Raw genomic sequence first — 23,357 nt, forward strand, 5'->3', positions numbered from 1 at the left:
ACCAACTTAGCCACGTTGTGAAAAAGACCCATAAAAATACCTTCCATCATCGACAGAATTCAAACTCGGGTCTTTTTCACCCGGTGTAGGGAGGATGGCAATCCTACCAACTGTGCTACTCACGAGGGCAAGAACTTAACTTTAAGAGAAGAGGAAGAACTTTGTGAGTTGCAGTCTGATCGAACACTCAAGTTGAGATTTACTGATCTGCCCCTAGACAAGTTCTGTAGTTCTTTGAAAGAAGAGTATCGTGCCATTCATCGGAAAGGCAATGAACATTTTGCTGCAGTTCTCAACTTCTTACATGTGTGAGCAAGCTTTTTCTTGTTTAAAAAGCATCAAGAGCAAGGACAAAAAAATCATCTCGTTTCAGTTGAAGATGAAATTCATGTGTGCTTATCTCAGATTCGACCCAGAATTGAGTATTTGTGCAGCAAAAAAGCAAGGACAGGTTTAACATTAAAGAGGTAAATTTCATTCTTTATTTTTAATTTCAAAAATAATGCTTTTTATGCATATGTAGGCCTATAAAATATGTCAAGAAACCAATACATGTATAATAATTTTGTAACTGCTAGGCTTATATTTGAGCCTGATCATGTCACTCAGTGAGGAAATGTTTTTTCAAAGTATTGTATAAAATTGTCTTAGACTATATTTTTATTCATATTGCTTTGGCTTATGGTTTTAGTAGCTTTACCTTTCAACATTGTCAATAAATTTTCATGTAAATAACATTAATTAAAATCAGTTCACAACCTTTATTTAAATTAAATCCACCAAGCCTACCTTTAGAAAAATTAAATCCAATTTTGGCTTAAGCCAGTTATTTAACAGAAATTTCAAGAAAGGTAAGCTAAGCTAAACTAACCCCTCCCCCCCCCTTTTTTTTTTTTCCAAGAAAGGTTGGTTTAAAAGTAATTTTAAATAGGGGGGAAACTACTCTTGCACATACCATAACTCATTAACATCTTGTATAGTAGAAATTTGTGATAAGACTTTTAGGCCTACTGGGATATGGTAAAAAAAATCAAGTAGGAAATTTAAAAAAAAAGGAAAAACTTAATTTTCTTGCCTACACTACTGACTTGCATTAGAGTTGATATCTTTTGTGGGAAACCACACAAAAAGAGTGTGGCTAATAAGTTGGCCAATTTAAACAGATTCACAAAAAAATATCTACAACTTACTGATCACACTAACATACCATGAGAAGTAGATATAATTTTTATGCAGGGATTCCCTGAGACTTTAAAATTATTTCAAGGGTTCCTCCAGTGTAAAAAGTCCTCTCTAGGTTATGCTGCCAAGATTGTGGAGGCTAGCATTTAGAACTCTATTGCAGCACTAATCACAGCACATTAAGATCACTAAGACTTTACCAATCTCAAGTAACAGCTCCAGACCTTTAGTTTCCATTACTCCATCCCACACTTAAAACTTCCACCAGTGTGTTGTATCCCTGTTCCATGAGGTGCTATCATTTCTACTTGGAAGACAAATTAAATACATGTTGTATTTATGCATGCATTTGTCCAATGTATGAAAGTTTCCATCAGAGTGATCTCTAGTTCCTGATATAACACAGCCCCAAATGTACAGGAAGCATCTGATACCATCAGCAACCTGATTTTGTTAGGAAAGGAGGTATATCATGTATCACATATACGTGGAATATCACCTGTCATGTTTACACATTCATACACGGAATGTATATCTAAAAAAACAGGTAATATTATTTGTAAAAAAAGCTATACATAAGTAAAAAACAGTTTGGATTTTTTGATTGGGTAGCTTGACTTCAGTGGTAGGAAACATCTTCAGGACAATGAATAAGAATGCAATCCAGGGACATTTAGAAAGAAATGGCATCTGAAAAACACTCAACATGGTTTTGTTAACAGAAAATCATATTTAACTAATCTAGTTACCTATTTTGACACAGTAACTCATGAGCTGGATATTGGGCTCTATTTCGACATAGTTTATTTGGAATTTAGCAAATCAGTTGATTCAATCGCTTATGAGAGGTTACTGTATAAGCTGGAATATGTTGGGATTACTGGAAAGATTCTAAGATGAATTGCAGGGTGGCAAAAGGCAGATAATGAATATTTTTCAGATTGGCATAATGTCAGAAGTAGAGTACCCCAAAGATTGGTTCTTAGGCCACTATTGTTTTTGATTTTCACAAATGACATTGACGAAGGGATAAAGGGCATGATATCAAAATTTGCAAACAACGTAGAGATTGGAAGGAGAGTCATTAATGAGCAGTACCAAGCAGTGCTCCTTCAGGATGACTTGAACAGCTTCAGAATGGTCAGAAAAGTGGCAGCTGTGTTTTAATACAGCAAAATCTTATACACTTGGCGGGGTCAAATTAAAAACAATAGAGGAAGAAAGGGAATTGGGAGTTACAATATAGGCAGATATGAGTTTTCTGAGCAGTGTAAACAGTTGGCCAAGAAAGTGTATGTTGTGCTGTCAGTGATTTATTGAACGTTATCCTGTAGAGATAGGGAGGTCATAATCCCACTGAATAAGGAAATGGTAAGATGGCATTTGGAATACTGTGTCCAAGTGTGGAGACCTCATCTGAAAAAAGATATTACGCTTCTTAAAAAGGGTCCAAAGATGGGTAAACTGGAATGGTGTGACCAGCAAAGGGCAATCATACAAGGAAAGATTCCGATTATGTGAGCTACAGATCTTGGCAACCAGGCAAGATCCTACAGCCCAGATTGAGGTTTCTAAGGCTGCGAGAGGGGTTAGTAAAATGAATGAATTCGGAATTTTCACTCTTACAAAGAATTCCACAACTGGAACCATAAATTCAAATTACAAGGGAAATGTTTAGACTAGATTGTAGGAAGTTTTATTTTAGCAGCGTGTTGTTGAATACTGGAACAGGTTTCCTCCACAGGTAGTTGAGGCTAACAGTTTGAAGAAATTCAAAGGTCAACTGGAACTGCCTGAGGAGGGAAGTGCACAGTTTGTATTGGCGTTAAAAGCATTTTTACCAGCGTTTTAGGCGCCTCTGTAGCCAGGTGGGCAGGAGCAGCAGTGCGTAGCACACGCTTCTTGATGAGACCGGGTTCAAGCCCGTGACCACCAAATACGGAGGATGCGGAAAGGTCAGGGAATGACCACCGCATATCCCCGGAGCAATATGGCCTTAGTTGCTAATGCTCCTAAAAACCAAACAAACAACAACAACAACAGTGATGATGTTTAGCGCTACGTATTGCCTGACCTTGCAGTGTGCGATTTCTTTCTTTGGGGCTACCTCAAAAATAAAGTGTTTAAAAGCAGATTGACTTCTATTGATGAACTCAAGGATGCTATCCAACAATAAATTGCAGCAATACCACAGGAAATGACCCGACGAGCGATGACAAACTTCAAAGTGAGGCTACATGAGTGTGTGTGAAAAGAGGGGAAACATTTGTATGATGTAGTTTTTAAGACGAAGTAAAATTGTAATAATTACTCTATACAGTGACATTAAAAGTTTGAATATGATGACTTATTTCTTTTTCGCATTCGAAACAAAACCGTCAGATCATTCTGGCAGATTCTGTACAATTGAGCAGTGACGTCCTACATTATATCAGTATAGTGATTAATACCCAAGTGACTGTGCCAAAATCTACAGCCCAGCATTCGAAGGAATATCGTGAAAGAAAGAAAGAGAAGTTGGACAGAAATGTGAATCCAGATGAAATTCAACAAGAGTGTTTCGTTATGTCTGAGAGTTCTCAAACTGCACCCAAAAAAAACTTGAGCTGAAATAATGAAGGAATATCGTGAATGGAAAAAAGGGAAATTAGAAATTCAAACTATTCTGAATAATAATGAAATTCAACCACAGAGTTCTACTATGTGTGATACTTATCAGGAATCTAAAACTCCAGCAGAAAGAATGAAGAAATATCGTGCACACAAAAAAAAGCAAAATTAGAAATGGCTAATAATGAGATTCCTGATTACATCCCTATAGTGTCTACACGAGCTGACAGTGAGTTTGAAAAATTAGTGTACAAAAACCCATTTGGATTTAGTTGCAATGTTTGCGATCGTTTATGGTTTCAATTAGATTTGAAACCATTTCCAACAACTTCATATATATGAATTACTTCAAAATGAATTTCATTTACAAGAAGTGAAGTACTTTCATGACATGTAATACATGTCATACTTCATTAAAAGAGGGACGGATACCAACTATGGCCACGTCAAATGGATTTATATATTCAACATATCCTACTCATTTGCCTCCACTGGACATTGTAACTGAGCGTTTGATATCACCCCGATTACCCTTTATGCAAATTCGTCGTTTACGTTATGAACACGGACTATGTGGGATCATTGGACAAGTAATAAATGTACCAGTTAATGTAAATACAATGGTTCATCAATTACTTAGAAAATTAGATGATGATTATGCCATTAATGTACATATAAAACGAAGACTCATACATAAATCATTCATATCTACAAGGATGTGTGCAGAAGCAAATAGTGAAAATATGGTTATGGTATTTGATAAATTCACCTTTGTATAAATTCTACATAAAAGTGAGTGAAGATTTCTTGGGGACAAATGATGATGGTGAACAGGAACATTCAGATGAAATTGTGGAACCTGTCAACAATGATGAAGAACTATTGTTAATTCAACAACAAACATTATTATGGTCTGAAGATAAATATTTATGTATAGCACTGAGTCAGAAATCATTTCCAATCAGTTTCATATTTGATATACATGCAAAAGAACTTTCTTTTCCAGCTGTATATTTGGGACATGCACGAAAATTTAAAAATCGATTGAAAATTACTCCCTTTATGATGGCAACGAGTAAAATTCGTAGTGGAGTAACTCCCCAACATTTGCTATATGTGGCAAATATTGAGAAGTTACTATATATGTTGTATATATGTATATGCATATATATATGCTGTAATATGTTTGCTATATATGACTGATTGTCATGGAGTAACTCCCCAACATTTGCTATATGTGGCAATGAAAATTATGCGAGTGTGTACTGAAGAAAATTTGCATACTGCATTTAAATCAGTAGGAATAACAGATAACATTACTCGTTCTATATTGGAATTGAAAGAATTTATAAACAAGTCATTATATTTAACTTGACATTTCTAAAATCAATTTCCAATTCAGCATATTAAAGGAGTCAATATAAACGAGACATGTTTGCTATGATTCGTCAATTAGGAACACCTACAATGTTCTTGACGTTGAAGGCGAGAGAACCAACATGGCCTATATTACTATGTATGTTATACAAATTTAGATATAAACGAGAAATTACAATTAATGAAGTTATGGATCTACTTTACATGGAAGAAGCTACATTAATAAATGAAGACCCCGTAACATGTGCCATATACTTTAATAAAATTGTTGAGAGTATACTCAGAATTAAAATCAAAAACCTCTAGTCCTTTTGGGAAATATTATGTTGTGAATTTCTTTAAACGCATTGAATTTCATCATCGAGCAAGTCCACATGCACATATATTATTATGGATGAACAATGCACCATTAGAAGAAAAAGAAGGTAGGATGAAAGAAGCAATCCAAATGATAGATGCATTATGTTCTATAGAGAAAACTTCAGATTATTCAAATTTACAGCAACGTAAACATACTTTTACTTGTTATAAAAATAATAACGCAAACCGGCACGAATGTCAATTTGAAGCACCTTTTTGGCCAATGTTGGAAACTTGTATATTGATACTGATGACAATCAAAGATTAGCTTATCGCAAAAAATATCGTAAAATGCACAACTCATTAGAATTGGATAATCGTGTTAATTTTAAAGAATTCCTTAAATCGAATCAATGCCAATCAGAAGAAGAATATCTAAATATTTTGAGGGCTGGTATCAAATGGCCACATGTATTTCTTAAATGCAAGATAGAAGAGAAATTTATGAATAATTACACTTCTTGGATTTTAGGAGTGCTCAAGTCTAATTTGGATTTACAATTTATCATATAAGAATATTCATGTGCAGCATATGTAGTTGAATATGTGAATAAAACTAACAGAGGAATAAGCATTCTGCAAGGGAAAATTAAAGAGCTACCAGAAGAATACCCTGATATGGATATAACACGAGCATTAAGTGAAAATGCATTGAATTCTGTGGAGATGAGTTCACAAGAGGTAGCTTGGTATTTATTACGATACCCAATGTCCATGTGTTCAAGAGCAATTGAATACGTGCCAACGGTATGGCCACATGAGCATCAGAAATTATGTAAATCAAAAAGCTGAATTGGATCAACAAGTTGATAGTGAGTCTTTGGATATATGGAAAGATAGTATTTTTTTTTTATTAATATGAAAAAGGGGGTAAAGCATTAAAAGATATAAAAGATACTCTTGCACAATTTACTGCTTATTATCGAAAAGGAAATGGGGGATGAGTAAAAAGACAATTTCCTAAAATAATTCGGTATCGGACTTATAATACAACATTAATTTTAGTTTCATAATAAGTTCTTGCAGTAAAGACGTTTTTAACGGCTGCCGCTGTTACATTATCATTGACACTGTCAGTCTCAGAGTAGAGCGGCACAACTCATTATGCAGTATGATTGATGACTTTTGAGGTTATGATGAATGTCATGGCGAGATCCAATATTCCTTACATTTCGAGGGTACAGCTCTAAAATGGTGTTCGCAGGCCGGCCGCTAGTTAGTACACCGGACCGAACCTACTGGTAACGCTCTAGGAGGCTTCCGGATCAGCTAGTTTCATTTTCTGCCTACACAAAAGCTCGCAACAATTGTAAAGCAGTTATTATTCAGTCCAAACTAGAGTTTGAACAGGCTAAGAGTAGAAAATTTGCTTCTTGCCCTAATAGTAGCCGAGCATTCTGGTCTCTTGCCAAAGCTATTGGCTGCAACTTTTGCCCATCTCTGCTCCTACCTCTGTCCAAACCAGATGGTTCTGTTGTCACTTCAGCCAAGGATAAAGCTGACCTGCTAGCATCCCATTTTTCTTCCAGCTCATGTATTAATGATCTTGGTAAAACACCTCCCACCATTCCTAACACACTCCATTCATTGCCTCCTGTGGTCTTCCGTCAAAAGGATATCAGAAGGATTTTGATGAATCTTGATGCTAAGAAAGCTCCAGGTCCTGATGGTATTTCTCCACTTGTTCTCAAAACCTGTGCTCCTGAACTTACTCCTATTGTTTACCGCCTTTTTTTCACTTTCTTATTCCAAAGGTGTTTTTCCTTCTGCTTGGAAATTTGCTCATATCCAGCCAGTTCCTAAAAAGGGTGACAAATCCCTCCCATCCAATTATCGTCCCATTGCAATTACTTCTACTCTTTCTAAAGTAATGGAGAAATCAATTAACCGCCAACTCTTAAACCACCTAGAAACCTTCCGTCTGATCAACGATCGCCAGTATGGATTCTGTCAGTGTCGATCCACTGGTGATATTCTGGCTTATGTTACCCATTTATGGACTAATTCAATGGAAAGGTTCGGTGAAACACAAGTAGTTGCTCTTGACATCTCAAAGGCTTTCGATCGTGTTTGGCATAAAGGTCTTCTAAACATGCTTCCATCTTATGGTTTGTCAACTGTTTTTAGTAATTGGTTATCTAGTTTTCTCTCTGATTGCTCACTGAGGGTGATGGTACATGGCTCTCTGTCTTCTAACTTCTCCACTAATGAAGGTGTCCCCCAAAGTTTAGTTCTTTCCCCCACTCTTTTCCTCTTGTATATTAACGACCTTCTTCCATTGACTGGAAATCCTATCCATAGTTTTGTTGATGATAGCACATTGCATTCCACTTTCCATTTTGAGAAACCTTCTCCTGCTCAATCAGCTTCAACTTCTCGAAAATCTGCTACCAATTCCTTAAATGCCGATCTTCAGGTAATTCTCCAGTGGGGCAAAGACAACTTAGTTGATTTCAAACCTTCTAAAACTCAGTCTTGTCTTATATCTCGCAAAAAAGATTCTTCTGCTCCTGTGCTTATCTTTAGTGACACTCCGATTTCTAGGCAAAATGATATATCTCTTTTGGGGATTACCCTGACTTCTAATCTCTCTTGGCACATGCACAATACAAATATTGCTTCCTCTGCATCTAAAAAACTTGGTTTTCTCTTTCGCTATCGGCGTTACTTTTCTTCCAAACAGCTGCTCACTCTGTATAAATTGCAAATCCGCCCTGCCATGGAATATTGTTCCCACATCTGGGGTGGTGCCCCCAAAACCTCTCTCAGGCTTCTTGATTCCATTCAGAAGAGGGCAGTTAGGTTAATTAATGATTCATCTCTAACAGAGTCTCTCCACTCGCTTTCTCATAGACGCACTGTTTCTGCTGCATGCCTCTTCTACAGATACTTCCATGGGCACTGTTCTTCTGAATTGGCTTCTATAATTCCCGCTCTCTCTTTCAAAACAGTCCGAACACGTGCCGCCACCAGCCAACATCCATTTACTGTCCAACTTCAAACCCACAGAACCAACTTTTCATCTTCCTCATTTATTCATTCAACTGCCGTTTTCTGGAACAACCTTCCTTCATACGTATTTCCTGAAAATTAGTCTACAGAAGTTCAAGTCTGATGTCAACAAATATCTTCTTTCGTCGTCTCAACCTCCAACCCAAGCACGGTACTGAGTACTATAGGTTCTAATACCTCTCGTGTTTGGGGTTCACATAAAAAAAAATAAATAAAATTTATGTACCTGGTACATAATTACTTTTTTTTTTTTTTTTTTTTCTGTGTACAAATCCAAGAATCCTTTTTGCAAGCATTCCTTCAAAAATCTTTCCTAATCCAGGAAGAAGGGCCGTAGATAGATAAGATCATGGATCGTTTATGACTTAGATGGTGCCTTCAATAGGAAATTTAGTGAAGCATCCTTCCATGGTGATGGAAAGGATGAAGAGGGCAGATAGTTGGGGTGGCTCTGAGCTGGGCAGGTGGAATCCTCCAGCCACAGAGATACATTATGAAGGAGATGTGATCAGACCAGTCAACATCTTTACTGTAATTACCAGTCTTTTTTCATCAATGAGAGAGGGCAGCCTGGGAATTCCCAGGGCCTGGGCCATTTCAGTCATATGAAGATGGTGTGGTAATCTATGCTTGTAGGTTAGCCATTTGAGGAGCATATTCCACTGCCCAGATAGGTTTTCGTATCGTAGGTGCTGCTGATGCTCAGATTTCAGCTGCACAAAGTAGCGGAGAGTATATAATTGTCCTGACATATTTTGTTGCTGTGACTCTGAAACATAATGTAGGTTGAGTATGATAGTACGGTTGTTTCACTCTCCATTTCCGGTGCACCACATGACTGATGAATTTGTCAGTATGCTGGTTGAATCTCAGTTTTGTTTCAAAGACAATCCCCAAATCTAAATGATATGGAACAGCCAGGATGGAAACTTTACTGATGTTGGATGAGATGGTTGTTGTTTCTTTCTTCAGGGAGTAGAGCATGCATTTAGACTTCAGGGTTTATGTTGAAGCCGAATTGCTTAAGGTAGCCTACTAGTGCTACGAGCAGACTGTTAATTTCCTCTGTGATCATAGAAAGGTCTGCGTTCACTTGGATGGTGGTCAGTATTTTTAAATCATCCGCGTAAGACAATACATCTGGTCTCTGCCTTATAAAAAGGGAGATAATGGCAATAAAGAGGAGGCTAGAGAGGACTCTCCCCGCTTTGGTACTCCTGTAGATATTTGCTTGGTATAGGTTTTTTTTTTTTTTTTTTTTTTTTTGAATAATGGAGTATGATAGTACGGTTGACAAGAAGTGATGACAGGAAGTGCAGTGCATTCCCACTTATGAAGTAGTGGTCTTTAAGCAGTCATAGGAGGGCAGGTATTTGAACTGCATCAAATGCTGTGAGTGGTAACAAGGAGATTGGTAATGGTGGACCTATTTGGTAGTGAAGAATGAATTTGTGGTGGGGCATCTGGAAGTATGTGAGTTATTAGAGTTGGAATAAAGGTCCTTTCTAGTAGTTTCAGGAGACGTGAGGAATTGGAGATGGGTCTGAAGTGTTTCTCCAATGATGGTGTTCTTATTTTCGGATGTGGCCTTACAAGATAGACATTCCATTTATGGGGAAGATGCGTCTGCTCAAAGGGCTGGATGATATATGGTCCCAGGCATCTCAGCATGAATTGTGGTATTCCGTCAGCACCACAATTGAATTCAGGGTGCCAATATTCGGTGTTTAGATATGGTGATAGATATCAGAGAGTCTTGTTTGTCATGATTGAATGTGCGGTCGAGGTTACTGCTGGATCCTGTGACGTTTTCAAATCTGGTTATGAAGTCAAACCATCTCTGGGGTGGGTCAAGTTTCTCTGGGAAACTGGTGGTTTATTCTGTGTATGGTATCTTACCAATTGTTAGCAAACGATCAAAATAGCTTTTGATAGCCTGGGATTTTTGGCAGTTGAAAATGGCTCTTGCTCTTGAAAAAGCTATCCTATCATTAAGCGTGACTGCTTCCATTGCTTATGGAGTTGATGCTTTAGTTGAAAGCTGGAGCTTAGATGTAGTGACCACCATGCTCTAGAGTGGGGAGTGATAGTGACTGTCTTTGAAGCAGCGTATTGAGCTACCGTAATAATCCATTGAGTTAACAGATCGACCACTAGAAAGGTGTTGCAGGATTCAAGGGCGCCTCCGTAGCCAGGTGGGAAGGAGCAGCAGTGCGTAGCACACGCTTCTTGATTAGACCGGGGTTCGAGCCCGTCACCACCAAATACGGAGGATGCGGAAAGGTCAGGGAATGACCACCTCATATTCCCGGAGCAATATGGCCTTAGTTGCTAATGCTCCTAAAAACCAAAATAACAATAACAAATAACAATAGCAGGATTCAAGGACATACCATGGAATGAAAGATGCTGCTCTAACGCATTTGGAAACATCCAGATAATTTGGACTATAGATTGTTCTTCGTATCACCCTTTGAGTTGAAACTTGTGATTGGTGGTTCTAGTTGTATTAGGATTGGGTCATGGTCAGAGTTAAAGTAACCATCTTGAGGAGTCTCGAGCATACAGGCAATGGATATGAAAATAAAGTCCAGTTGGTTTGCACCCCTTGTGGGGCCTTCCTTTTTTATAGTAAGGCCAGCAACGCTAAGCTGTGACAAGAGCAATCTTTTCATGTGTTCCAGACATGGTGGGAGGTTGAAATCTCCACAGACAATTTTCGTTGGTGAGGTGTGAAGGTGGTGAAGGATCCAGTTGGTCACCTATGGTATTGTTTCTGATGTAGGATTGGGAGGTATGTAGATGACAACGACTTCAATGGAAATGGACCTCATTTTAAACAATGCATAGAGCACTTCGTAGTTACTGGAGATATTATTTTTAAGGGTGAGGATGGACTGATTATAGAATAGTGATGTTCCCCCCCTCCTGTTATTATTCCTGGATGTGAGTACAGAGCCATAACCACTTGGAGTTGTAGCTGCTATGTAATGCTTGCTGGATTCTAGCCAAGTCTCGTTGAGGCAAAGCATATCAAACTGTTTGCATAACAAAATTTTGTCAGAGGTTTCAAGTTTGTTCCTTAAACTATGGATGTTCGGATAAAGAAGTGTGACCACTGGGGTCAAAGAGACTCGCATTGTTTGGTTCTTTCGAGGATGGGATGTTTCCCTTAATGTGATTCTGGTAGTAATAGGCTAGTCATAATCCTCAGTTTGATGGATTATGTTTTGAGGTTATCATTCAAGAGGACCTACAGGGAGGCAACTCAGATGGCTAGGTGACAGGTGAGCGTGTACTGGAGTATCTGCCGTTGGGATGGATCGATCGCTACTGTGGATATAAACGAGTCAGCTGTCTTTCATTCTGGGGGCCTTTGCGTTTCCCAGTATGTCATTGTGGCTTGCTGCTCTCCTGTAAAAGGGGCGTATGATGGTAAGAGACAGAAATACCTATTTTACTGAGACTAGGTAATTCTTTATAGGATGCATCTGTCACCATACAGTTTCTGCAAGAAAAATGACTTGGTACATCAGAGCAAAATTGCACTTGCCAAGTTCAGCTTTAACTGCTGCAGAAATCTGCTGTATTTTAGTATGCTTTAGTGTTTACTTTCTTCAGAAATCTTAGTGATATTACTATGTTATCATTATATAGGCTTCTGTGGCCATAATGCAGTACTTTTTTGTAGGTTTTTGCAGTGCTTTGGTCCAAGCCCGAGGCGGGAATCGAACCCGCGACCTTTGGGTTGCCAGACAGGCACTTTACCCACGGGTAGCCCGGCCAGCAATTTTTTTTTTTTTTTTTTATGTGAACCCCAAACACTAGAGGTATTAGAACCTATAGTACTTAGTACCGTGCTTGGGTTAGTTTGTACCTCTATATCTACAGTCCATGGGGAGGTACCCATGGACTGTAGATGCACAAATGTGACCCCAATTCACAAAGGAGGATCAAAGGGCGACACAAATAATTATAGACTTGTTATTTTAACTTCTGTTCCAGGGAAATTAATGGAGCCACTGGTTAAAGAAGCACTGCAGGATCATCTAGACAAGACTTCAGTTATAGCTCAGACACAGCATGGTTTTGTTAAGGGGAAGTCTTGTCTGACCAATTTTATTGGATACTATGATGTGGTCAGAAAGAAACTGGATGCAGGGATAACTTTGATATCATATATTTGGATCTTAGAAAAGCTTTTGATACTATTGCACATGGAAGACTGCTGCACAAATTGGAGCAGTGTGGCATTGGAGGCAAATTGCTGCTATGGATAAAGGGATGGTTGAGTGGGAGAAGACAGAGAATGGTAATCAGTGGACACTGCTCATCATGGACTAATGTTATTAGTGGAGTCCCTCAGGGTTCAGTATTGGGTCCATTGTTGTTTTCTGTATTTATAAATGATATCGATGATGGTATATCAAGCTTAATGTCCAAGTTTGCAGACGACACGAAGGTTGGCATTGTTGTTAAGGATGACACTACGCTGCTGCAACAGGATCTGTACATTTCCCTGTACAGTTCCTTATTATACTCATCGGAGTCATTTGGTCTATAGCACTCCTACTCTCAGTTTTGATCTCCCATTGCTTATGTCACACCAAACTGACTCGACACTGCACTGTCCAGTGATGTCGACTGGCTTCACTTCCTTGGATTTTATGTGTTTTTTAACTAATAGTATAACCCTGCTCCCTTTCTATCTTGTCTATTCTTCCTGTACACATTGTACTCCCCGAATTCCAGTTCTACATTCCTTATATCTGTGTGACACCACGTCTCTGATATCCCAACAATATCTGCCTTTGATGTTCTGAGCAATACCTCAAATTCATCAAATTTATTTACTAAACTCCTAGCATTGGTGTACACGCAAGTATACATGCACCTGTTCCTATTCTTTGCTACCCTAACACAACCCATATATTTACTTGTTCCATGATGACTCCCAGCAGCCACTGAAATCCCCAGTACCTTGCTTTCCAGGCTGCTGCTCATTCCAATAGAAGCAGTGCAAGAATCACTTTCACCTCTGCCAGTGGCTTCTATTAGACCTTGTATCCCACCCAAGCTAGCAGTTTTCTGACCCACCTAACACTGCCTCGATAGCATCAGCAAATATTCTTGCAGTCTCTCTCTCTCTCTCTCTCTCTCTCTCTCTCTCTCTCTCTCTCTCCTGTTAACAAGTACAGACCAGGCTGAAAAAAATTCTACCCCTTGAGCCTTGCACAATCCTTCCAGGGCCGAATTGAACGACAAGGCTCTCATCATATACTCCCTCCTATCGTGTCTGGGCTGAATTGCAGACAATTTCAAATTAAACCCTAATTCACGGCTTTTTTTCAAAAGTGACCTGTTGAAATAAATATATTTCTATTTAAACAGAAAAAAAAACACTCTGCGAGAAATATTTCTTTTTGCTACTTTATATAAACATTGAAAGTTAATATTATTTAAAAAAATAATAATAATAAACAATAAAAGGTTTACAGAGTTAAAGAAAGCTTGCTCCATCTGACATATCACTTCATTATAACTAGTACAGCTGAGATTTAACTGTACATTATTTACATTACTGAAGCTGAAAACATTATCGGCTGAATTTTAAGGTATCGTATAGGATTTCTTCTCTTCGCTCCCTCGGTAGCATGTGATTAGATCTTTTAATACATCAAAAATTGCTTAAAGTTTTATGAATTTCAAATAAAACATTAATTTATTTATAATTTAAAAGCCCAAAATTAATCATTTCTTTTACTTGCATATTTTTCAGTCATCTCAAGCAACCTTTCCACAAGAACCTATTGGTGATGATGACTTATTAAATGTGTTTGATGATGATGATATAGCAGTTGGCCAGGCATTCAATGAAATATTCAAATGGTCAGAGAGCCCAACACAGAGTCCCGGAAATTCTCCACGCCGTGATTCACCTTCACAGCCTTCTAGTCCTAATGGTGCTTTTGGTGGCAGGAATTCTCCATTCCATCATGTAGGACAATATAGGGTAATTACTACCTCTGCTTTAAAAATAAATCACTAAATTAGTGGGAATGAGTGAAAACTTAAAAATCTTCTATATTGATTAAAAATTGGATTGTTTACATCAAATGTGTCCAAACAACTGACATTCCACATCCACAGTTCATAGTGTCACACTAACATTGATTTTATATAACTAGCACTACAAACTTGACATTACTAGAGCTGCACAGCAGTATTTGATGTGCAGCTCTAGTATTTATTCCGAAAACTGGGGATGTTAACATCCCCAGTTTTCGGAATAAATCCCTTTTCCAATATCTGAACTCATTCTTGTTGAAACGTAGCTTTCATCTCAAGCAACCTTTCAGTTAGAACCTAAGGTGACAACGACTTACTAAATGTATCTGATGATGTGGCAGTATGTCAGGCATTTAGTGAAATATTCAAATGATCACAGAATCCTGGAAATTCTCTCTGCCATTATACTTCAACATATTGCCTTTATTTTGTTGTTACATTGTTTTAGTAATTTTTTTGATGTGAAACATCCTTGAGGGCACCTACAAAAATTTCAACTGTTAAATCTGATCGGTCATGAAAAATGCGTCATAGAAGTAACATCATCCACAGCTTCCGCCAGAGTTGCTTCCCATATTCCCACCACTAGTCTGTGCCGAGAACTCACTAGTAGTGTGATTAGAGCACATGACGCATTTTCTGTGACTGGTATGATATCTCAAGTTCTAGTGAACTGATTTACAAAATTCAAATGCCATTCATTTGAATTTCACTAAACTGCATTAGAAAACACAATACAGTAATTCCTTGACTTGTGTGGATTCGTAGATATGCGTTTGCGCTGCATCTACTTACGACTAGCCACAGCATCCAAGAAGCATGTGCTACGCAGCAGTGCGTAGCACACGCTTCTTGATTAGACTGGGGTTCGTGCCCGTGGCCACGAAATACGGAGGGTGCCGAAAGGTCAGGGAATGACCACTGCATATCCCCGGAGCAATATGGCCTTAGTTGCTAATGCTCCTAAAAACAAAATAACAACAACAATAACAAGCATCCATTAAGTGCCACTTTAAATATAATAGCTTGCGTTAGTGTCTGCTAATGTGAATTGATAGTGGCATCGATGCTTTCTTTTCACCTTAACCACTTAAGTGTAAGTTGTGTCTTGTGAGCTAATACTTGTTGTAAACAAAATAAATATAAGCCCTAAATATGTCTGCAAAAAGAAAAAATTATTAGAATAGTAACCATAGTGATAAGAAGAGGTGCATTATAACTTTGGAGACTAAAGTCAAAAGCATCAAACAACATGAAAACAGCAAGAAATTTGTGGACATGCATGTGTTTACAAAATGAATGAATCGACTGTTAGAACCATTATAAAAGATAAAGTTCGATTATGCAGCACTTAAAAAGTTCTGTGCCAATACAATCTATGATATATCCAAAAGAAGAGGCTTATTAATAGAAGAAGAGGAAAAATTGTTGATGATTTGATAGAAGACATGAAACAACAATGAATGCTGATAAGTCTTATTCTCGTACAAAAAAAAGCCTCGTGTCTTTTTGAAGAACTGAAGTGTAAACATGGTGAGCATGATGCTAGGGAATCATTCATTGCAAGCCATGGATGGTTTCAAAGATTTAAGGGCTAAACTACACAACATCAAAGTTACAGGTGAGGCTGCTAGTGCAGACATGGTAGCAGCTACAGAGTTCCTATCTACCACAACAGGTCTTCAATGTAGATGAGACTGGTTTGTATATATAATATATATATAATATAAAACTTTATATATAATATAAAAATATAATAATTTTATTCTTTATATATCAATTATATATCTTTATATATCAAGTAAACATCAATTATAGATCACCACAAAATTAAAAAGATACCGTATACCTTTTTATAATGAAATAAACATATAAATTAAAAAAATAATAAGTTTAAGTAACTTAAACCCAAATTACATGGCACCCCTGGAATGTTGCGGCACCCCGGTTGAAAAACACTGGATTAACCCTTCCTTTTGGTGGAAATGCTGAAAGCCATTGTTAGTTTACCCTAGTGAAAATCCAAGTGTCCTCAAAAATATTTCAAAGGCATCGCTACCTGTTGTGTGAAGTCCAGTCGAAAAGCATGGGCAATAAGAAATTTTTAGGGGATTGGTTTCTCCATCATTTTGTGCAAGAAGTTAATAAAATATTGCCAAGAAAACAACCTACCGTTTAAGATATTACTCCTGGTTGATAATGCACCTGGTCACCCAACAACTATGTGTGACTATCACAAAAACATAAAAGCTATATTTTTGCCCGCAAATACAACTTCTCTCATTCAACCCATGGATCAGAGTTTCATACAGACATTCAATAAGTATTATCTGTGAACAACATTTAGACAGGCAGTAAGGGCCACCGAAGGACAGAATATTGAAGCAGTTCTAGAAATAATTCGACATTTACAAAGCTGTTAAAAACATCGATGCTGCCTGGAGTGAAATTACAGTATCAACCATGAATGCCATCTGGAAGAAACTCACCCCCCCCCCCAGTTTGTTCAAGAGGCTTCGGGAAGCGAATAAAATGAAGATGTAATTAGAGAGCTTGTGGAAATGACCAGAACATTGGAATTAAATTTAGAGGAAAATTACTTCATTTAATTGTTGCAAAGTTATAGAAAGGAATTAAGCAATGAAGATTTAATGGAGCTTGATGACCATAGAAATGAACACAGGTTTCGGAGGACGTACAAGAAGTTGAACCATAAAAACTATTTGATACTAAGGAAATGGCAAAATGCTTTAAAATGATCGACGAAGGACTAGCTGGCTTAAAAGCTCAGGATCCAGACACCGAACAGTTTGGAAAAGTGATTGGAGCGGTGCATGATGTAATTTCATGTTACAGAAGTTTTCACATCAATAATTTTGCAATGAGAAAAAAAGAGCTACAGTGCAGACATCATTGGACAAGTACTTCAAGACACCGTCAAAATCTCCAGAGTCTGAACACAACGGTGGATGTGGGGTGGTGCACCATCTTGAATGAATATGGTATCCTGAAGGCACCCACGTTGTTGTAGCTCTGGTATTGCAAAATTTGCCAACATTTCATAATATTGCTTTGCAGTGACGGAACAGGTGCGGGGTCCAGTTGGTGGTTACCTGTTCAAAAAAATATGGCCCGATCATGAATGTGGTCGTAAATCCACACCACACTTGTCACTTTTGAAGAATGCAACGGGATCTGTTGGATAACTCAAGAGTTTTCTGTTGCCCAAATGTGACAGTTGTGTATATTCACTTGTCCGTTTAAGCAGAAGTGGGCTTTGTCACTCCAAAGGATGTTCCACAGCCAAGTGATATCCACTGTCATTCACGCCAGAAGCACGTATGTGAAACGAATATCTGCATCACCATACTTTAGCTGCTGTAGCATGTACATCTTGTAAGGATAGTACCGCAACACCTGACACATTACTACCCTTACAGTGGAATATGGCATGTCCACTTCACGAGAAACAGCTGGCACACTTGCGCTACCACGTGGAGATTGACTTGATAAATCCACGACAGCCACCATGCTTTAGCTGCTGTAGCATGTGCATCTTGTAAGGATAGTACCGCAACACCTGACACATTGCAAGCCTTACGGTGGAATATGGCATGTCCACTTCACAAGAAACAGGAGATTCTGACACCAGGAGAGATTCTTCACAGGAGATTCTGACACCAGATTCTCCCCCCCCCCATACTTCTCTTTCAACCCATGCACAGTACTAAATACTATAGGTTTTGATACCTTTCGTGTTTGGGGTTTTCATTAAAAAAAAAAAAAACAGCTGGCACACTTGTGCTACCATATGGAGATTGACTTGATAAATCCACGATAGCCACCATGCTTTAACTGCTGTAGCATGTGCATCTTGTAAGGATAGTACCGCAACACCTGACACATTACTAGCCTTACAGTGAAATACAGCATGTTCACTTTACGATAAACAGCTGGCACACGCACTACCCATGGAGATTGACTTGATAAATCCTCTATAGCCATAGATAGCCACATCTTCGACACGAGAGGAATCCACTCGTTTTTGACCTCTACCTGGTTGAACACCAAGATGTCCTGTCGCTTCAAATTTCACAATCATTTTGTGGACAGCACAAACAGTCATAGGTCGATGCCTTATGCGATTCTGATACCAGAATTCTTTGATAGCCGCTGCTGCATTGTTGCTGTTCTGATAGTAGCTTCACTAATAGCGCCTTTTCCTGCAATGTTGTTGGCATTGCTGCTATAGTGCAGGCAAATATCTACTGTATCATTTTGAAGAGACTGCTTTGCTTTTATACAGTACAGTAGAGCTGAATAGTGGCGCTGTGGCAATAACTTACGATTATGCAAATAACTGACGTTATTTGCATAATCTTAAGTTAACCTTGATAAGAAACCTTGATAGCAATATTCCTTTGACTTCATATCTTGGTGGAATTGCTCCTCCTTCCCATCACTCACCATGCCAAGGTTTCTGGAAAAGAAATGCAAATGGAAGAAAGTTTGATTCACTGACATAGGACAACCCATTTCTTTATATTCATGAGCCATTTGAAAGCCTGTTATGTTTTCAAATCTTTCATCTTCGGCATATCAGCCGAGGTCAGAAAAAATATTCTGTTGTTCACTGCTCTGTTGAAGAAAGAGCACATTCTGTCGATTTGTCAACGAGAGGCTCATTCGAGAAGAATTTCAGCTGAATGTCATCCCCAGTTTTTTTTTTTTTTATGAAAACCCCAAACACGAGAGGTATTAGAACCTATAGTACTTGGTACCGTGCTTGGGTTGGAGGTTGAGAAGACAAAAGAAGATATTTGTTGACATCAGACTTGAACTTCCGTAGACTGTAATTTTCAGGAAATACATATGAAGGAAGGTTATTCCAGAAAACGTCAGTTGAATTAATAAACGAGGAAGGTGAAAAGTTGGTTCTGTGAGTTTGAAGTTGGACAGTAAATGAATGTTGGCTGGTGGCGGCACGTGTTCGGACTGCTTTGAAGGAGAGAGCAGGAATTATAGAAGCCAATTCAGAAGAACAGTGCCCATGGATGTATATGTAGAAAAAGCATGCAGCAGAAACAGTACGTCTATGAGAAAGCGAGTGGAGAGACTCTGTTAGAGATGAATCATTAATTAACCTAACTGCCCTTTTCTGAATGGAATCTAGAAGCCTGAGAGAGGTTTGGACGGCACCGCCCCAGATGTGGGAACAATATTCCATGGTAGGGCGAAATTGCAATTTGTACAGAGTGAACAGTTATTTGGAAGAAAATTAACGCCGAGAGCGGAAGAGAAAACCAAGTTTTTTAGATGCAGAGGAAGCAATATTTGCAATGTTCTTGTACCAAGATCCCCAAAAGAGATGTATCATCTTGCCTAGAAATCGTTGTGTCACCAAAGATAAGCATAGGAGCAGAAGAATCCTTTTTGCAAGATATAAGACAAAACTGAGTTTTAGAAGGATTGAAATCAACTAAGTTGTCTTTGCCCCACTGGAGAATTCCCTGGAGATCAGCATTTAAGAAATTGGTGGCGGGTGTTCGAGAAGTTGAAGCTGATTGAGCAGGGCAAGGTTTCTCAAAATAGAAAGTGGAATGCAATGTGCTATCATCGCCAAAACTATGGATAGGATTTCCAGTCAAAGGAAGAATGTCATTAATATACAAGAGGAAAAGAGTGGGGGAAAGAACTGAACCTTGGAGGACACTGGCATTAGTGGAGAAGTTAGAAGACAGAGAGCCATCTACCATCACCCTCAGTGAGCGATCAGAGAGAAAACTGGATAACCAATTACAAAAAAACAGTTGGCTAACCATAAGATGGAAGCTTGTTTAGAAGACCTCTTGCCAAACACGATCGAAAGCCTTTGAGATGCCAAGAGCAACTGCTTGTATTTCACCAAACTTTTCCATTGAATTTGTCCATGAATGGGACATAAGCCAGAATATCACCAGTGGATAGACACTGACGGAATCCATACTGGCGATCATTGATCAGGAGGAAGGTTTCTAGGTAGGTTAAGAGTTGGCAGTTAATTGATTTCTCCATTACTTTAGAACGAGTAAAGTAACTGCAACGGATCGAAAATTGGATGGAAGGGATTTGTCACCCTTTTTAGGAACTGGCTGGATATGAGCAAATTTCCAAGCAGAAGGAAAAACACCTTTGGAATAAGAAAGTGAAAAAAGGCGGCAAAGAATAGGAGTAAGTTCAGGAGCACAGGTTTTGAGAACAAGTGGAGAAATACCATCAGGACCTGGAGCTTTCTTAGCATCAAGATTCATCAAAATCCTTCTGATATCCTTTTGACGGAAGACCACAGGAGGCATTGAATGGAGCTTGTTAGGAATGGTGGGAGGTGTTTTAACAAGATCATTAATACATGAGTTGGAAGAAAAATGGGATGCTAGCAAGTCAGCTTTATCGTTGGCTGAAGTGATAACAGAAACATCAGGTTTTGAAAGAAGTGGGAGCAGAGATGGGCAAACGTTGCGGCCAATAGCTTTGGCAAGAGACCAGAATTTTCGGTTACCATTAGGGCAATTTTTTCACTTGATTGTACAATGTTTCTGTGCCAAATTGGTCAAATTGCATTGGGCAGCTATGCCCAATGCAATTTGACCAATATTCATATTCATTCTTTGCAAAATTGTGTACGTTGAATTAATACTCGGCAAGGGCTTTTCTATCAGTACGATAGTTAACATCTTAGGGATAGAAAAAAAATTAGTATCATTAATTATTTTTCCCTTTTTGGCACCTCGGACTCAGTGACTCTTCTTCAGCTTTGTTTATATTAATAAAAACCTCACCAGCTGGATACAGTGGTAAGTTTACATAAATATAACACATTGAGCAGAAATCACGAATCCGCTACCTTGCTATGGGAGAAGGTTTGGAGAGAGGGGTGCCAGAGTTCGGAGTTGCATTGCTTTCTGTGATGGTTGAATCAACTCCTGTAAAACAGGAACTGCAAAGCAGCCAGGGCCGTTTTGACATATAAACTGTGGGGACAAAAAAGTCCCCACAAGGCCAACCCCATGGTCCACCAGTAATACTCAGAAATATTATAGGTGCAGTAGTAATCATATACTCAATAATAATGACCCCCAATAAATAGGCCCCTACGCACAATAAGTGGGCATCTATTTTACTTTGGCCCCCGTAGTGACAAATCCATAAAAATTGTCCTGGACATGCTTTGTGTGAAAAATATTGTTCGTAGACACAGTAAATTTTATCATAAACATAACTAAAAAACTTGCATTTTTACTCAATTAAATTTTTTTTCTGTTTCAATCAGGAGGGCAATGGGCCCCATTTCAGCCATGGGCCCATTGCACAACATTGGCTTCATTGGCATAGTTACACCACTGAATATATCTATATTCTTCTTATTTCATAATTTAATTATTTGATTATGAATTGTTTTCAGGTAAGATCCAGTGAATTACTAAAACACATTCATCGTTGTGACTCAAAAGTGTAAACTCTTCCCAACAAATTCTGCTTTGTGTGTGCAGCTCTTTCCTAATTAAATTATATTAGTGTACAGTCATCAATGTGATTTAATTAGGAAAATTTACCTTTGGCTGCCTTCTAGGTGATCAGAAGAAGGCTCTACGTGCTATTTGTAACACTTGTTCAAACGCATTATGTGACTTCTAAACAAAAGAAAAAAGTCAATGCCAATTTGCAATACTTGTAATATAACAGTAACCAAAAGACCATGATGGTGATGGTTACTTTTGTAATGTGAATGTAACCTAGATTGTCAGCAGAGAATAAGCTCAAAGTTGTTGTTTTTTTTTTTTTTTGAACCTGGATTCATCAATAAAAAAATTCCTAATGCTGACAGGATGCCAGCTACAGTACCTTGACATCATGGACTAGATTCTTTAGAAAGATGAAGTGGAATGCAATGAAAGTGAGATTGGTAGAGAACTAAGAACCTCTTCAAAGATAAAGCAAACTTATTGTCTTGAGATTAAAACAGAAATGCTTGGTTAAGAAGAATTTCTTCAATAGCGAGACATTCTTCTTGGTTAAGAAGAATGTCTCGCTATTGAAGAAGAAACTAAGTTTTGGAAAATTTTTATAGTAAACGATCTGCTCTGCTACTGCCATGATAGCAATGGAACTTTTAGAGAATTATGACAAGTACACATTACATCAGAATTGTGTCTCTTCGTGGACCCCTTACAGTGAAATTTGAAAGTTGTTCTCTTGCATAACTGGAACCTAAATCATCCATCCCTGTTGCCTTTTCTGTTTATTTAAAGGAGACATACAAGGTTCTACCTAAAAGTTCCCGAACTGTGTTTATAAAATAAATTAAACTCATCCTGGGTCTTATTCGCTACAGTCACCCTGGAAATAGTCCCTTTGAAATAAACACCGATCCCAGTGCTTCTCCCATGATTTGAATGCGTCCTGAAAGTCCTTCATTGTAGTGTTCAGCACCACCTGCAATTCAGTTTGGATATCCTCTATGCTGTCAAATCTTCGACCCTTCAGCTTGATTTTCATTCTTGGGAAGAGGAAGAAGTCACATTGAGCTAAGTCTGGTGAATAATGGTGGTAGGAGACGATTGTCGTGTTGTTGGATACCAAAATACTGTACCACAGTGAAAGATCTGTGGGCCAATGCTCTGTCATGATGGACCCAGTTCTTTGTGCACCACTTCTCTGGAAGTTTCCTCCTGATGGCTTCCCTTAACCACCTCAGGACATCACATGGA

The 23,357-nt window shown here is 38.4% G+C and overlaps 1 protein-coding gene across 1 annotated transcript in view; it reads left to right on the plus strand.

Moving 5' to 3' along the window:
* Window positions 1-23,357, plus strand: part of LOC150085870 (mediator of RNA polymerase II transcription subunit 13-like) — a 554,522-nt gene that overhangs the window by 461,880 nt on the left and 69,285 nt on the right. Inside the window, exon 27 of the mRNA XM_090374721.1 lies at window positions 14,321-14,554. Coding sequence (XP_090230847.1) covers window positions 14,321-14,554 — 234 coding nt within the window. The remainder of the gene's footprint in view (window positions 1-14,320; window positions 14,555-23,357) is intronic.

Source organism: Mastigoproctus giganteus, chromosome 5, assembly GCF_048544385.1.
Source record: "Mastigoproctus giganteus isolate SK-2022 chromosome 5, ASM4854438v1, whole genome shotgun sequence".
Classification (NCBI taxonomy): domain Eukaryota; kingdom Metazoa; phylum Arthropoda; class Arachnida; order Uropygi; family Thelyphonidae; genus Mastigoproctus; species Mastigoproctus giganteus.